Source organism: Patiria miniata, unplaced genomic scaffold, assembly GCF_015706575.1.
Source record: "Patiria miniata isolate m_02_andy unplaced genomic scaffold, ASM1570657v1 HiC_scaffold_1, whole genome shotgun sequence".
NCBI classification, from domain to species: Eukaryota; Metazoa; Echinodermata; class Asteroidea; order Valvatida; family Asterinidae; genus Patiria; species Patiria miniata.
Genome location: NW_024037047.1, coordinates 16,875,924 through 16,893,985, shown reverse-complemented (window position 1 = coordinate 16,893,985; position 18,062 = coordinate 16,875,924). Strand labels below are relative to the sequence as shown.

Genomic DNA, 18,062 nt, shown 5'->3' with positions numbered 1-18,062 from the left:
TGCATTTTCATTGGTCAATTCGCAACGGGTAAAGCATTATGCATGTCTACCAAATCGGTAGACAAATGTAAAGAAAAACATAAGCGTTCTCCACGAGATGGTAAAGGCCCTTGCAGCTTCGCCGCTCGTGCTAGTCTTTTTTGCTTGTCAGCATCCGGGGTGTCCAGGTAAGCGCGTGGGACTTGACTAAAGGCTAGGTGGTTTGCAGTTCATGAACCCAGATACTTCAATTGTTTTCTAGGGTGTATTGTCTGATGTATTTTTAAGTTATTTAATAACTGATATTGTTTGAAAATTTAGTCACAGACACCAAGACGGAGGATATCTGCGTGGACGCATTCACCTTTGATCCATTTGTTTACACTGAACTGCGCAAATATCGTGTCAGCCAGCGATATCTTGAGATCAGTGATATCTCTAAGGGTTCGGAACCAGTAGCTGTGTCGGTATGTCTGTGCTTGATTATATTCCATCTTATCCAATTTATCATTGATAACAAATACTGATACTCCTTTGATAATCCTAAGTACCGTAATTTTCGGAATATAAGCCGTGCGGCGTATAAGCCGCGCGGCGTATAAGCCGCAGCACGCAAAAATCTGCAAATTAAGATTTGAAGTCGGCGTATAAGCCGCACCGGCGTATAAGCCGCACCGACCGCTGCGGTTTCAATTTTGTAAGGCCTCCAAATTCTAGTCAAAATGCTCTGAACCAGTTCCATTTACACTACAGAAGCTATTAAAAGGGCCACAAAAGTTATTTCAAATCATTTACAATCGATACTTTTACAAACAAATATGGGAATTGATGAGAAATAAACACCGGGAACTGCTGCCGGCTGCCCCGTCATAGCCCTGCAGCCTGCGCCACGCACGCTGGTGAATGACAACATTTTCCCACAGCAGCATGTGAGAGAGTATGAAACCCACCGTGTGTTGTCTGACTGGAGCGCTACAAGTCTTGCTTTGTGGCAACAGATGCTGATTTGTTTTGTCCTAAGAATAAACAGGTCCGTTTTTACCTCAAAACTTATCAAATTGTTGTGATTACTAACGAGTAGTTGCGATAAAAATTCAAGTTTCGATCGTAACTTTCTTCGGAAATAGTCAAAACGAAGCGGACATTTTAATAGACGAATCCATTAATTTTGTAAGGGGTGATTTAGTCCCTCTTTTGAGTTTTACATCGTTTCTTGAATACATTTCAAGAAAACAAAATATATTGTGACGTTGAACAACTGATTATGTAATAAAAAAATGTTTCGAACGCCATAAAAATTTTAGTCGTCTTTTTTTTTTTTTTTAAACAGCTGAAATATTGGTAATTATTGTTCCCAAGAAAGAACACCCCTTTATTACCACAAATGGTGTGGTCCGCTGGGGGGAAAGCATGCTGCATATCGCTGCTGCTGCACTGTACCAGTATCACGTACGGCTGGTCGCAAGTGTCGAAGACAACTTTCATCACCTTTTACCGCTCGGTACCTTTATGTGAGACGTGGTTTCAGTTTGTTAATGACTTTCTTAATTTATAATTCATTTCAGCAACATATCTCTTCTTATACCAGTACATTAAATACACATGTGAATCTTATTTTTATTCTTCAAGGCTCGGCGAATAAGCCGCCCTGTGTATCAGCCGCAGTAAACATTTTCATTTGCAAATTCAACGTATAAGCCGCGGCTTATATTCCGAAAATTACGGTAGCTAAGAGCAAGAGAGCTTAGTTGCATTTTTTTTAAGTTTCTGACTTGCTGAAAGCTTTGTATCTTTGAAATGATAATGTGGAAGTTTAAAAGACATCTCCAAATCTAGACAGTGATTTAACAAACATCATACACATGTATAGAGATGCTTAATCTAATACATGTACAGGCAAAACCCTGTAGTTAATGGTGGTCAGTTGCTCCTAGAGCACTTATGCCAGGCTTTTGTTATCCTAGATCTTGTGATGTGTTACAGTATCTTAAACTTTATCTTAATTTATTCATTTCACAAAATCATTTACTAACCATAATTTAAAGCATGCTAAACAAATTTGTGATTTTGTTGGTTTAGCTGATACTTCCCCAAAATGAGAGGTATAGCATTCTAGATTTCAATATGTGATCAGTAACAGAGCTTATCTGCTGTTGGAATGCTTACCAGTATGTTAAGGGTCTGTCACATTATATGCGCTCTCATAGGAGACCTTACGGCGACCAATTTTCTTTTCATAAATTGAACAATCGCAGTGAGGACGCAATAAAATGACAACTTTCTGTCTCAAAGAAGCTCAAGCTACGCTCATACTGTGTTCTTCCCACGCTTACGATGCGTTCAACTCGCTCTCTATGCGCCCCTGTCAAGCCCAATTACTTGATCTAGTCGCTGCCGCTGCGCTGTCACTGCGCCCACACTACGCTCTGCTCGCTTTTGATACGTCCTAGTAGCTCGCGTCGCGCTCTCTATTCAACCAAAATACGCTCATGTGACGTCACTTGCGCTGTATAAATACCACGACAAAACGGTCCATACAAAGTCCAGTTTAAAAAAATTATTCTACAAGTTCATCGCAGTCGAGTTACTTTCTCATGAAGATTACGCCGACTGCCTTCACTTGCGCCTAAGCTGCCTCAATGCCATTTCAACGTCGCACGACTCAAGCTCGCACAGCGCCCGAGTTGCGTCATTACGGCGCCCTGGCCAGAGCGCAGAGGTGTTGCGATTGTTTTGAGCATGTTGAAAGACCTTTGTGCTCATCGGAGACCATTAAGACCCTCTGGCGCCCATTTGGCGACCCATGTAGTTGTCGCTGCGATCTTGTAGTTGTTGTTGCGCCCCAGCTATTTTTCAAGGACGCAGTGAGAGCGCATATAAGATCGCAGACAGTGTGACAGGGCCTTTACAATGTGCTGTCACTACACCTTTAAAAACTTCTTTGTAGATAGTAATATTGATCTTTTTTTGTGGTCAGTTGGTGAACGAAATAGACAATGACCAGCCTCCTGATGTCAAGTACATTGCTCACCGCCAGCCAGAGAAAGGCTCAATGATCATAACTGATCCAGATTTCCTCATTTGCTGTGACTGTACTGATAATTGCAAGGTAAAGTGGAATTTGTTTGTGGTGATATAAATGAGATACAAGTATGAAGATTCAGTGTCAAAACTCAATTCAAATTTGAATTAACTTCAAAGTTTGAAACAGGAGAGAATGCACATGTGTATGTTGTCAAAAGATAATTGGTCCAAGTCATTGAAACTTCATTCAAGTTTGCGTGTCTGAAACCAGAAGTTGTGTGGATTGACTCGGAGGGTAGCGCACAATGCCTCTTCGTTTCAATTCAAGTCAGTACTGTTGGCTTGAAATATTCTATTCTTTTGATTATAAGGCAAATGTTGATAATTTTATGGAGCAAGTTATGATAGTGTTGATTGAGTTAATAAGTTAAGCGGCACTATAATGTGCTTTGCTGAACGTGCCAAACTGAACAATTGAATTGAGTTTAGTTTGGAAGTGCTATGTTCGGCAAGTGTTAGTCTGGTACATCAGTTTGGTTGCAGCAGTTCATATATGTACAGTTTAGTCTTTGATTCTGTACGAGAATGAAATTAGAGTAAATGCGCAATCATAAAAATACTCTTTTATTTTGCATCATTCTTGCTTCTTTGTTTTTATGTTTTACATAAGCTTGCTCAAGTTGCTGTGAATTTGGGGCTTTTGTGAAATAGTGTAACCAATTGAAATTGGATCCTTGACCATCCACCCCTCCCCCCTAAAAAAACACCCCACAAACTTGTCATTTATGTGGTGGAGTGTGGCCCAGTGGTTAGGGTTTGTGACTCATGATCTGGGCCCAATTTCATAGAGCTGCTTAAGCAGAAAATTTGCTTAAGCACGAAAAAACATTGCTTAGTAAAATTAGGTTACAAGCCAAAACTCCATGTGATGTACATTGCTTGTGACTGGTATTTAGCTGTTGTTTACTTAGCATAACAATTGCATGGAGTTTTGGCTGGTAACCTGATTTTAATAAGCAAGACGTTTTTGTGCTTACGCAAATTTTGTGCTTAAGCAGCTCTATGAAATTGGCCCCAGAAGGTTAGGGGTTCAAATTCAGCCTTATGTTCCGTCCTTGGGCAAGCCACTTCACCCCACTGGCCTCTCTCCACCCAGGAGTATAAATGGGTATAGGCATTAGCTGGGGAGTCACCTGCGATGGACTGGCATCCCATCCAAGGGGGAATAGAAATCTACCCAGGTGTGTCATGCCAAGGAAACCGGAGGTAGATGTCAGCCTGATCACGGATCCTAGACACCAGGATAAACGACTGTTCTGAGCTCTAGTACAAAGTGCACTGAGCGGACTTGTCTAGACGTGTGATAACGAGCATTAATACCTGTTGGCGCGTAATCGCGAATTTTCCAGGTGTGCCATTGTGTTGGGGTTTTCGCATGACATCTAAAACGGAAATATTCATAAAACTGTAAGCAAAACTACTCCTTATTTAAGATATAATTGTTCCAAAATTATTAAAAAATAAATACTTAAGGATATAACAGATGGTATTGTGCAGTTTTTGTCGTCATACATGAAATATTTACCCGAGAAATACACGTCAAATTTCGAGAAGAACACTGTTTACCCAAATTTCGTTTTTAATTAGGCTTTTATTAAAAAGTTTTAGAGAGATGTGATGCCGAACCGATGAAACAAAAGTGACATTTCATTGTTCATCTTAAAGCTAAAGATATTGTGCTCTGCATTACCATGGTTATGTAGTTATCGCTTATCAGAATTCAATAATAAAGACCAAAAACGTTGACTCGTGAATATTCAAAAATATAATTCGCTGGCTTGACAGACTTCGACACCAGATCGGGCGCAGAGCCCTGCAAATCTGAAAGCCACCGCGCGCAGTGGTCTTTGTTGAAAAGTATTCATGGTATTTGCCACCAGTACAGGCCGTTATCACGCGTCTAACCAGGAGTTGGGCCGAGTCGTTAATCCTTGTGTGTAGGATCCATGGCCTGATGGGCCATATTGGCTCATGACAGACTTCACTACTTGCTATTCACTTATTATTACAAATGCAGTTTTTGTTGGTGGCCTTTTCACTTCATTACCTCATTAGAGATCGTATTGTTTACAGGACAATTCAAGGTGTGCTTGTAGAAAGCTGACACAGAGAAGTGCCCAGGACTTTCCAGAGCTGAGCAGGAATACCAGTGAGATTGGCTACAAGTACAGGCGCCTGAATGTGATGGTGTCCACGGGGTAGGTAAACCACATAGGTCACCAGTATTGCTTGGACATAACCTGCTTGGAATAATGACATCTCTTGTTTATAGTTTTCATTTACATGTACACGTAGTCATGTTAACGAATAACCATTAGGCAAAAAAATAAAAAATACTCGGTCTCTGGTCAGCGGCGGCGTCGATTTTAATCATGCGCGTCAACTTTTTTTTTTCTCAAATTAACACGGAAGCTACAACAGCGCCCTCTATTGCCGCGCCTCCTCAAATTTTTGTACCAAGGAGCACCAAGGAATGGGGAAATTGCACCAAGGCAAATGATAAAGGGCACCAAGGCAAATGATGGAGGACACCAATGTATAATGAGGACACTAAAAAGCAAAATAGTACCCACCTTGTCTGTACAATATAAGCTTGAAAAAAAAAAACACTACCAAAAAAAACACACAAAAAACGCGTCGCCGCATCAATTCCGGAACTTCGGTCTGACCAGAGACCGACTATTTTTTTTTTTTGGCCTTGCATTCTAATTTTTAAATTTAATTCAGAATTTAGACCCTTTTTTTTTAAATCCTGGCTTCAAACCCTAACATCAAAGCAATTATGTAAACCTTGTCTGAAGTCAACATGCAACAATTTTTATTAAAAATCCTGTCAGTCCCATTTACATGTTTTAGTATACTGGCTTTCTGACAATTCAACATCAGATTCAAAGATCACTAATCAATACTATTTCATTTAGGTAATGTACCTCCAAACCATTTTCACCTTTGATATATTAATAATAAGCTCTGCATGTGATAACACCCTGTGCACAAAACAGTTGCTATTTAACTAGAGGTAAAAAAGGTAAAGATCCCATAGCCATTACTGGCCGTAGGGGCAGTGGGATGTTAGAGGTTCACTGTGTCTTGGGCGCGGTATATGAGTGGCGGGGCCCAGTCCTCTCCTCTCGCCGTCTTACCTTCCCTGAACGAATCAGTACCCATTTTACTGTTGGGTCGTCAGAGAGAGTTTTCCAGTTTTTGATTCGAGTGGGATTCGAACCGCCAACCTTCCACTCCGTAGCTCCACGCTCTAACCGCTCGGCTACGAGGCCCCTCTATTTTAACTAAGAAACACATAAGAAAACGTTTACTTAATTAAAAAGCCTCTTATTTGAAGACTTCCAAGTCCCGGAATACTCTCTGGCCTTTGATGTGTTGTGTTGCAAGCTGTATGTTGGAAGGTATAACCCATCTTTTTGTGATAACTTTATAGTTATGTTAAGGAGAATGCACGAGAAAGTGTGGATTCGTTATTTAAGAAATGACTCTCCGTAGACTTCGTACACAAGCGCGGAAGTGGCGTCAGGTTGCAACATTTTTCCATGGCGTGTTTAGCATGTGTATCGCCACACCCGTACAACCAAGCCATTTTGTGTGTATAGGCTCCTTACGACAAAATGGATAGTTCAGACGACGATTTCTTTCTGAGTAAAAGTAGTTTTTGCAGTGACGGCGGCGAATGTGACAGTGAAGATGCATTGGTAATTTTGAGAAACGCAGACGGTCCTATTCAGGCTCATTATGGAGAACAATTGTCCGACGTGTTCAAAGTGTGGATTCGTAATTCCGAATTCACACTTTACTAAAGATTCGTCGTTCCGAATCCACACTTTGTGACCAGTGTAAGAGATTCGTAGATCCGAATCCACACTTTTAACAATAGTGTGACATCATAGCAAAGGTTTAAGACAGCTGATTGTCAGTAAAACAAATGCAAGTTGTTTGAGTGTACATTCTGGCATGGGTGGCTTGTGCGTAAAGCGCTCGCCTCTCACCAAGGTGACCACGGTTCGATTCCTGGCCGCGGATCGCATTTGAGTAGAGTTGTGCGTTGGTTCTCTCCTGTGCCACGAGGGTTTTTCTCTGGGACCTCCGGTTTTCCTCTCTTTGGAAAAATCAAACACTTTCGATCTCGGGCTGTGCTCCGTGGTCATATGGGTCGATGTGGCCGGCAGCCATAGGCGCCTTTACGTGCCAGCGGCCCGACGACGTTGTAGCCGCGTCCTTCGCAATTCAGCATACCAGCTGCGAGTAAGGATGATTAGCCTCCCAAATTATTATTATTATCCTGTATGAATTGAATTGATTGCCAAACGTGTAGAATTGCTTCTTGATTGTCTTGGTATTAGGATCTATGAGTGTAACCCCAGGTGTGCCTGCAACAAGCAATGTCACAACAGAGTGGCACAGAATGGACTCAGTCTACGTCTACAAGTCTTCAAGACGGATAAACGGTATGTGCTTAATAATGTATACCTGCTTTTAGGAATGCAATATTTGATAAGACATTCATAAATACCTCAGACAGTTTAGCTATTCCTATTGGTCGAGAGCCCATCACGTGGCCGGTCTTAAACGGATGATAAAGACATGGCTAGCTGGTCTTTAACACTTTTCCAGTGTCACAATAAAATGTGGACTCCTAAAAATCCAGTGCCTCTTACCGTTTTATTGGTTGAACGTTCACAATCTTCACGTAGGCGTGCGCAACACTACCAGCGAGTTAGAATTTTATAGTTCTAAATTCAAAACGCAACGCGCCAGGTGCGTTCTGCGCGACATCGCGCAGAACATGCTACGCGCGCGTCAATCTCCATAAAAGGGTTGTTTACATCTTACTCGCCAGCTAAACACTCCATTATTTTGCTAGAGGGATGTTTCAAAAAGCATGAAGTGAACTTGTTGAACAAAATCGGGATTTTTTGAATGAATTGTTTGATTTTTTTTACCGAAAAGGTATTTATGAATGGGAATAAATATGTGCTCGGTCGGTATTTATCACTCTGTTTAAGACCGCTTAGAGTCCGGCTCGGGTAATTATCAGCACCCAGACTCTAAGCGGTCTTAAACAGAGTGATAAAAACCTCCGGAGCACACATTTATTCCCTTACTAAATCACTAATTGTAAAATACACTACAATTAGGAGAAGATACATTAATGCATATGTCTGCTGTGAATAACTGGTGGTTTGAGTAATATAGATGGTTTGTATTGCAGCCATCTTTGAGGAGGGTTCTGTTCCACAGAGATATGCACCAGTACACCTCTTGTATCATTGTTACTGAATTCAACTAACCCCAAACCATAGTCCATTTGCTGAAACTTGGTTAACATTGGAAGGTTCCCTCCAATACTCTCCTGTAGTTAGACCATTCAAAACACCTCAAAATCTGGGTGCTGGCAAATTGGAGGGAAAAAATGCTGGACCTTTTAAAATCCTCCAGAATGTATTGTTACTGCACTACCACACCTTTCAATTCCTTTCGAAAGGTATTGAAAGGCAACTTACTGAATTTGCCCACAGAGTTGCTTCACCTTCCGAAACCTTTCGAAAAGTTTCAAAGTTCCAGCACTATTGCACCTTTCAAAACCCTTTTAGTCAGGCAAATTTAAAATGTTTTGAAAGGTCTGATAATTCTCTTTGCCACTGCACTGGGCATAGTTATAATCAGCTGAAAACATAACAGCCTGCTCATATTTAGTACATGTATTTGAAAATAATCACAGTACAAGTTAGGAATAGTCATATTGCCTGCTATTTATTCGGTAAACAAAATAGTGCCAACAAAACTGAAGTACACGTATATGCTGAACTATGTGGAAACAATGGCGTGGCGTACATGTTTAAGATAAATAACCAGGTTTTTTTTTCAAATATTTTGCTCAAATTAGGTTTTGCCCTTCACCGACGTTTTTAAACACTGTATACTCAGTGTGTTACCTCCCGAGTGAAAGTTGGAAAAAAAATGCGGTACCCGCTGCTATGTACATCAGATTCGAACCGGCCAACCAATCCCGTTAGCTCGGTGGTTGAGTGGTAAGACATCTACACTAGAAAGCAGGAGGTCGTGGGTTCGAGTCCCACCCGAGTGATTTTTTTCCAACTTTCACTCGGGAGGTAACACACTGAGTATACAGTGTTTAAAAACGTCGGTGAAGGGCAAAACCTAATTTGATTTATATCACCCCGACGCAAAATTCTATCTTATAATAAATATTTTGCTGAATAAATATATCTGAATTCTTTGAAACGTTCTCATACATGTATAACTTGGTGAGTCCAAACCACAGCAAGTCAACAGTTCAGTTACTCTGACTAACCCCTGAATACTTTATGCATGTGTGCAAATATATCTGAATGTCACCAAGTATTCCAAAACTTAAGGGGTAATTCCACGGTTACTCACGTTACATTTTTGATGTACTTTTGAGTTTCCTTGGGCTGTAATTACCTTACTGAAAAGGTTTACAAAATCGGTTACTCACATTACGAAAATGTAACGAGAGTAACCGATTTTGTGCGTCTTGTTTATCATACGTAACACATTTTCTGGATGTCATCTTTGGTGCTTAGGTAGGTGTAGGTCTACTCTATCTACCATGGAGATAACAGTTATTAAGCCTTTTCAGTAAGGTAATTACAGCCCAAGGAAACTCAAAAGTACATCAAAAATGTAACGTGAGTAACCGTGGAATTGCCCTAAGGGAAAGGCCAATGCCCATTACTTCTTTGTGGTACAGAGGCTGGGGTCTGCGATGTTTAGATGATATACCACAAGGAGCATTTGTCTGTACTTATGCTGGTCAGCTATGGGGAGCAGAAGAGGCAAATATGAGAGGACAAACATTTGGAGATGAATACTTTGCTGAACTGGATCATATTGGTAGGTGTTTGCCGTAACTTGACTGTTGTATAGTGTAGACGGTAACTGATTGGTATTTAAAGGGGCACTAGGTCCTGAAATCCCCGAAAATTGCATGTTTTGGATTGTTTACTTGTCCTATTTCAAACATGTGGTTGAAAGGAAACCAACCTAATGTCTTACCGTTCCCGAGAAAAGACGAAAAAAGCCCGGTTGTTTGCATCGAACACAACGGGGTACGAATACGTTTTTGGTGTCGTTCTCGGTGTACGATATACACGTTGTGTGTCTTGGGAACAGCGGTGACCAATCACAAAAGTGTGGTTTCTTTCGCAAAAGGCGAACACTTTACGCGTACGAATGAAATTCACAACTACCATCCAAACGGCTGGAATTTATGGGGTCGCAAAAGTGGACCCCGAAATTCGTTCTTGCACGCATAATACAGGAATAACACAAAAACGCCCAGTTTTTAAAGGATAGTTGTGTGGATGTTTATATCCTAGTTTTAAATGTTCTTTCCGATTAACATAATCTCGTTCAAAGCGCGTTTTGTAGCCCAATTGGGCTGTTCCAGGACCTAGTGTCCCTTTAAAGTAAGCACTTTTTTACTTTTTACATGTGTCATCAATTGTAATAATGTAAATGCCTTATAATGTCCATAATACATCACAACAATGAGAGTTAAAGTTTCACACCAGCTACAACAGTCAGTACTACTAAGTCAGAGCCTCTAGTTGTTTGAAAACAAATCAGATTATCACGTGGTATACCCTGAAAACAACCTCAAGCTTTATCATAACCTCAAGCACGACAACTCAAGTCAAGTTAAAATATGGACATTTTCTTTTTAAGGGAATGTACATTATTTGCTTTTGCTGCAATTTTTAGAAATGGATGGATTTGGGGGGGTTAGTATGTTATAGCAAAACATTTTATACTGACTTATTTTACGTTTTGTGTCCGTAGATGCTGAAAATCAAGAAAACAAATTGTGTTCTTGTAGTATGGTTCCCTGACCGCACTTAAAATGAAACAGAGCAATTTGTAGATGTTGGGGAATTGTAAGGTCAGAGAATCAGTTGTACCCCTTAGAAGATGTGTAATCAATTGCTGAGACAATGTGGAATAACTAAATATAAAAAAATAAGAGCAGTATTTGAAGAAAAGTCAGTTTTTCCAGTGCTGATCGGCCGACCAGCGTTGGAAATTGATACAAAAATATCACTTTACTTGAAAATGTGAGCACACCAGGAGCCATTGTTTTACAGGATGCTTCAGACTGCCATCCCCTGACAGTCCAGTAAAGTATTTTGTGATAATTTGGTCATTTATTTTTTTGATGTTTGCAAATGTTGTACGTTCCCTTTAATGTGAAGTGGCGAAAACATTAATCATCTGTTAGCAAATTCGAAGTCATTTAGTGTTTTGAAAACAGCATTTGATATAATTTACAATGAATTTTGTGTTTATCATTACAGCAGCACAGCATGCATAATTCATTGTTCTTGTTTGTGTGCAGAGGTTGTAGAGAACAGCAAGGAAGGATATGAGAGTGATCCAATGGAAGATGAAGGTATCTCAGACTCAAAGGAGTCACTGTCATCCAACTCAAGCAACTCAGATCAATGGTATAGTACTTGAGCATCATTTAAACCTATAGTCCATCATTTGCAGCCATCCGAAAAGTAACTGGCGTAATTATTGTTGAAAAACATACTTGGTTGAAAGATAGTAAGGGGACTAAACTCCCTGTGAAATTATTCTTTCTGGCAAGCTGTCATTTTGAAGTAATCAACGAAAGAAGGCCTTTTTAACGGTGCGTCTTAAGACGCACCGTAGGAAAATTAAATTAGTAGTTCGTTTTGTTATTTGCGAAGCGCGCGCAATTCCGCACACGCGCGTGCGCGGTTGCTATAATTCGTCGGATCAGTGCGTGACATCGCGTATAGCTGCAATCGGCTCAGTGAGAATGCATCTCGGACGCTGAATTCAAGCCCAATTCAAAACATGATTCAGCAACTTTTGATTTGAAATTGAGATCCTAGAGTGCTGTTTTTCTCTGAATATACAGCTGAAGCTGAGCTGAAACTTCATCAGGTTTAGTTGTTCAGTACCCTTCATTAGATTTTGAACACTTTTGCTGCTTCAAACGAACAAAATGCACAAATTACAAATGATGGACTATATCTTTAACAATTGTTGACTGCTGTGATGTGGGACGTGCCGTTTTTAACACCCGAGGGGCGCATATTCGCCTCGGATGCTATGCGCCCCGAGGGGGTTTAAAATGGCATATCCCACATCACAGCAGTCAACAATTGTTTTGTTATATCGTGTCAATAACTCTAAGATAAATGGTTGTAACTTACTGTGTGAGAAATAAATTAAATCACTGCGATGTAACCATTGATAACTGAAGGTTTTGATGTCCTGCCGTACATGAGACTGAGTGTTTGGTGTAGCAGTCCTCATTGTGCAAAGCTAGCGTGCCGGCAGGTTCCAAATGCGCAACGCGCGCAATGAACGCAGTGCGATATCACCCTGAGCGTGTGACATGCATGTTTATATAGGCCATCAGCCTCGGTCCAAAATTTTGGCCACCGGTATCAAATGAGGGGAATAATCTTTTGGCAAGGTAAACACCTCCAAAGTGGGAAAATATGTGATAGCATTGCAGCGGTGGCAGCTTTTTGGGTGTTATCACCTTTTTTGTCAAAATGGCCATCAAAATGCTTGTTACCACTCTAGGGGCGGTGTACATGTACCTTGCACATACGCACTATAATCATTTATGCCCTGATTTGATACTGGCCAAACCCCCCAGGCTGATGGCCTAATAGTCCAGACACGTGGCCATCCTAGACCAATGGAATTACAGTATCCAAGCACATGGTTTAACAAACAAGATTGCTACAGCAACTCAACTGACTGTGATCAATGATATAGACCGTGTACCCTGTCAAGTCTTTCCAACCGGCAACAGACAGGCAATCTAATTAATTAAGCATTTTTACATGTTATTTCTCCCACATATTATCGTCGCGTCAGTGCAACACGGTCGTAACTCCATTCTGCAACAAAAAGTCGTATCAACAAGGTCGTATCTCGACGTCCATTGACTTTGCGTGTACATCCAGGTTATTTTAAGCGAGATACGACCTTTTGACATTCTAAAACTCGCGTTTTGCGTTCAAAACTCCATTCTGCAACAAAGCGCGAATACGCTCCGTGCAACAAGGTCGTATCTCGACGTCCATTGACTTTGCGTTTACATCCGGGTTATTTTAAGCGAGATACGACCTTTTGACATTCTAAAACTCGTGTTTTGCGTCGTTCATGCTATTTTAGGAGATACGACCTTATTGCACTGACGCGACGTTATTATGTAATTGTAAACTTTAACGTCAATATTTGAAGAGGGTAAAGATTTGCGTGTTTGCCAGTGTGACCTGGATTGATGAGACTGTTGTTTTGTGTTGTGTTGTATAGCTTGACATCTGATGACGACTACCGTATAGGCAGTGATGAGAGTGAGACATCATCTATAGCTATTGATGTTGAGAACAATTCAGACGACAGCGATGAGCTGTAAGTAGTGCTTTCATTGACTTTGCTGTCATTGTGACCTCATTTCTAGAAAGTCATTTGCATCCATGTCAGCGTTCATGTCAATGACATTAAGTGTGAATTGGATCCAGGAAACTGAAGGCCTCAGATGTAAGAATGCACTTTGCCAATCATGGTCAGTTTGATTGGTGTGGATTAGAAAAATAAACAGGTTAAAGCTATAGTCCTCGTGGATGTGTGGTTGTGTGTACTGTTACTACATTTCAGTGACGATCATGAGCACAATTGGTCGTTTATTGCCAGGATGAGACCCATCAGTGCAAGATTTTGATCATGGAATTTAATAAGAGTATGGTTGGTTGGAAGAATTGTTAATAAAGTTTGAGTTTTATCACAACGTCCAGAAAAGATAAATCAGCATGCGTTTGCAAGGTATGTTGGCGGAATATTTCTATTGCATACGGTGGCCCTAAATCATTGTGTGTAAAAACATGATCATGATGATACGATTACGAACTTGAAACTCAACATCGATAGCATGCATTTCAAAAAAATATGCGCACATGCTATTATTGTTATTATTTATTTGACTTCAACAAACAAATACAGACAGTAAAACAAAATTAATATAAAAAAAAAAAAAACCATTAAAAAAAAAAAAAAAAAAAAAATTATCCTATGGCCTACAGTACATTATTAATCACATGTGTACATGTAAACCTTGTACCTGTACTCGATGGTAAAGCTTTTACATACATCCCCATAAATGTGGCCAATCTACTGGACTTCCTCCACAAATAAAGGCCAGACTTCCACAGACTTCCAGATTCGTTTGCACACGTTTCAGTATCAAAATTTCAACATGAAATTTCACGAAAATTAGACATCTGAAAAAGGCAGCACTTTTTGATTAGCCTATACAGAGGGTGAGTATGCTTCTAAAGCAAAAATAAACTACAAACTAAGCCTAAATGTGAGAATCAAATTTTGACAAAGTTCAACATGATTTTGTTCATGGTGGAAGTGTGGCCCTTATTTACGGAGGTAGTCCAGTAAATTGGCCACATTTATGGGGTTAGTACATACAATGTTAATATACGAGCAGTTGAAAATGACCGCGCAGGTTGATTACTAATTGGGATTTTGAAAAGTTGCCAGCTATTATTTTTCGAAGGTGTTTTCTCATCAAGTGTCTTGACAAAAAGTTCTCAGCCCTATCTGATAAAAAGTTATTTTTCTGTAGATTTATTGTTATATCTCAAATATCAAAAAGTTATTTGTAGCATAAAAAAGCGATTGAAAAGACGTCCTCCGGTGAACTGTTTTTACGCGAAACGAGACTGGATACAATTTGGTCCCAAGAGGGCGTTTTAAACGAGCTAAATCACGAACATGCGCAAACCTAATTGGGTTGGGGTTAAACAAGTGCTTTGAATGCTTTTGCTTTGACATCTGTTGTACATGGTGATAGTGTCCTGCACAGGAGGCCGAGAATGCGATGATGAGATTTTTTAGTGACTTTGGTGCATTGCTTGGACCAGCGGAGATCATTGGAGATAATGATGCCCAGGTATTCATGTTCAGTTACCCTATTCAAGGGTTCACCAAGCATTGAGTACTGGTAAATACTCGGTTTTCTCTTACGGGTGATTGGGAGGGTGGCACATTTGGTGATATTGAAGGACATCGGCCAAGTTTTAGACCACATTGCCAGGGTGTCCAGATCTTGTTGGAGAGTAATGTGGTCTTCTTGGGAGCGTATCTCCTTGTATAGGATGCTGTAATCGGCAAAGAGGCCAACAGTGGATTTTATTGAATCCTGAATGTCGTTAATATAAAGCAGGAATAAAACCAAAAAAAAAAAATATTCGGTCTCTGGTCAGACCAAAGTTCCGGAATTGACGCGGCGACGCGGCTTTTTTTTTTTTTTTCTTCAAGCTTGGATTGTACAGACAAGATGGGGTACTATTTTGCTTTTTTGGTGTCCTCATGTACATTGGTGTCCTCCATAATTTGCCTTGGTGCTTTCGATCATTTGCCTTGGTGCAATTTCCCATTCCTTGGTGCTCTTTGGTAAAAAAAAATTGAGGAGGTGCGGCAATAGAGGGCGCTGTTGGAGCTACCGCGGAACATTTTGGAAAAAAAAAAGATTGACGCGCATGATTAAAATCGACGCGCGCGCTGACCAGAGACCGACTTATTTTTTTTTTGGCCTAAGACTGGTCCCACCACTGATCCTTGGGGGACTCCAGATGTGACATTTATCCAAGATGAATGGACAACGTTGACGGAGACTGCTTGGGAGCGATCTGCAAGGAAGGCCTTAACCCATCCTAGTGTTGGTCCTCTGATGCCATAGTGATCTAGTTTAGCTGCTAGACGCCTGTGTGGAATTTTATCAAATGCTTTACTGAGGTCAAGTAGAACTACGTCAGTTTGGCTGCGTTTGTTCAGAACGTTGGCCCAGTCATCTGTGGCTGATATGAGTTGAGTTGCTGTTGAGACGCATTGACGGAAGCCATGTTGGTTGTCTACCAGGATATCGTGGGTACTAAGATATTTAGATATGCGGCTCAAAATGACATGCTCCATGATTTTACAAAGGAGACAAGTGAGTGAAATTGGTTGATAGTTTGACAGGTCTGCCTTTGAACCCTTCTTGTAGATGAATGTTACAAGGGCTTGGCGCCACTGGTCAGGTAGTTTACCACTCTCATAAGACTGCTGGAACAAGAATCTCAGTGCTCGGGCTACTTCATTGGCGACGATCTTTAGGAACCTTGCTGGTAGCTCATCTGGGCCTCCAGACTTTGTGGGGTTTAGGTTAGAGAGTTGTTTAGCAATACCAGTAGTCTGTATTATTAGATTTGGTATACTTGGGTACGGCGAGGTGCCTTTAGAGGGGACTGCAGAGTCAGGTTCCTCGGTAAACACAGATTTGAATTGACTGTTGAGTGCGTTAGCTTTTTCTTGTTTTGTGGTGAACAGGCTGTTGTCTTTCCATTGGACTACAGTTGGCTTGGGTTGGTTGGTTGAGGGGATTATTGGGCCTGGGTTGGTTTCTACTTGGCCACATTTTGAAGAGACGTGTGAATGATGGTTCAGAACTGAGGGTAGCGGTATGGAGGAATTCTATTTCTCCCAGTTTGACATCATGTTGATGACAGTAGATTAAGGTCATGACAGGCTTTTTTGTTTGCATGTGGTTTCCGGTCATATGAGATTGCAGTGGAAAATCATTGATGTCACATTTACCCTTAAAGTGGAGTAAGAGGGCGATGCCCAACATCAAGGTGAATATCGGTCGTTGACTACAACCGGAATAGTGAACATGAAGCGCCATGTTGCAGGACTATGGGCCGGCTAGCTATACACAACGTATTCGTCTCTAGGTCCCAAAGGTAAGTACAGAAAGAGTAGGGGAGAGACACAAAATGAGTCTACAATACCGTACAATATTCTTCAGAGTTCCAATGGATAGATGCAGTGGAGCTTCACAAAATTTCGGCGAGATATCCACAGGTTGTCGTGGCTGTCAGTATACCCGGAAGTGCACAATGATTTGCAGTGCTCATTGCTCAGTACATGTAATAAAGATGGCGGATTGTCCATTTCGCAAGGCGAAAGTTGTCCCTCAAAGTACAGATTTGTATGATAAAATGTCCTGGTAAAATAAATGTAGGTATAATCAGTGATGGTCGAAAGACATTTCAGTTGTAAATAAGAGTGAGGATGTTAACAGAATCAGTAGGATTGAGGTGGATTGGAAATCCAAAACAGGAGAGCAGAAAATGTAGAACCAGTTGGTCATGACGTCACACCCTACAACATACAGTGGTTTATCTTGTTGCATGAGGTGTATGCAAATCAAGGGATTTTGGAGATTGCCCAAGATTGGAACAAGTTGCCTGTAAATTGCCTTGCGTGACACAGCCCTTAGACAATTAGCCTAACTTCAGTAAACGTGCACATAAACACATGCAAAACATGGTGGCAGTGTCACTTGTAGGGTGATGTGGTGTGTGCTCATCTTTCTTCTGCTAGTCTTTTCTAATGCACAAGTTTCTTTTTCAAGTTTTCTTTTTTAATGCACCATTTTTTTCTAATAACCCAGCTGCTTTTTCTATTTATCTTTGGTAACGGTTGCCATAACAACAGGGCCAAAGAACAAAGTGGTGATTCCTCAGCGACCAAGATGGTGTTCCGTAGGCATCAGTATGAGTCAGGGCAAGGCAGCATGATAGAAGGCAGCTGCTGGTAAGACCATTATCACTCTCACTGCATCATGCATGTTAATATTGTCCTTGTAGCTGTTAAATGTTCTGCATTTTCACATTGTGCAGCTGAAAGGGGACTTCAGTGAGATACATTGTACACCTTTGAATTATGGTTACAAGTCTGCATAAATATAAACTAGTTAAAGACTTAAAACGTCATGAAACTGGTCCAGTCAGCTTGTTTGTTTTTGTCCATAAAATTTCCACAGATTTAAAACATAAGCAAGATTGGTTTCCTTCCAAAAATGATTGAAATGGCCACAGAGCACACAATGTTGCTTT

General features: G+C 40.7%; 1 protein-coding gene across 5 annotated transcripts in view; it reads left to right on the top strand.

Moving 5' to 3' along the window:
* Positions 1–18,062, top strand: part of LOC119723870 (histone-lysine N-methyltransferase SETDB1-like) — an 86,834-nt gene that overhangs the window by 53,524 nt on the left and 15,248 nt on the right. For 4 of the 5 annotated variants that reach the window (XM_038194781.1, XM_038194767.1, XM_038194759.1 and 1 more), the window contains 8 exons: positions 301–446; positions 2,957–3,088; positions 5,137–5,261; positions 7,419–7,523; positions 9,812–9,954; positions 11,456–11,564; positions 13,426–13,524; positions 17,662–17,760. In XM_038194781.1, the coding sequence (XP_038050709.1) occupies positions 301–446; positions 2,957–3,088; positions 5,137–5,261; positions 7,419–7,523; positions 9,812–9,954; positions 11,456–11,564; positions 13,426–13,524; positions 17,662–17,760 (958 nt within the window). The remainder of the gene's footprint in view (positions 1–300; positions 447–2,956; positions 3,089–5,136; positions 5,262–7,418; positions 7,524–9,811; positions 9,955–11,455; positions 11,565–13,425; positions 13,525–17,661; positions 17,761–18,062) is intronic. The other variant, XM_038194773.1, reaches the window with a different exon arrangement.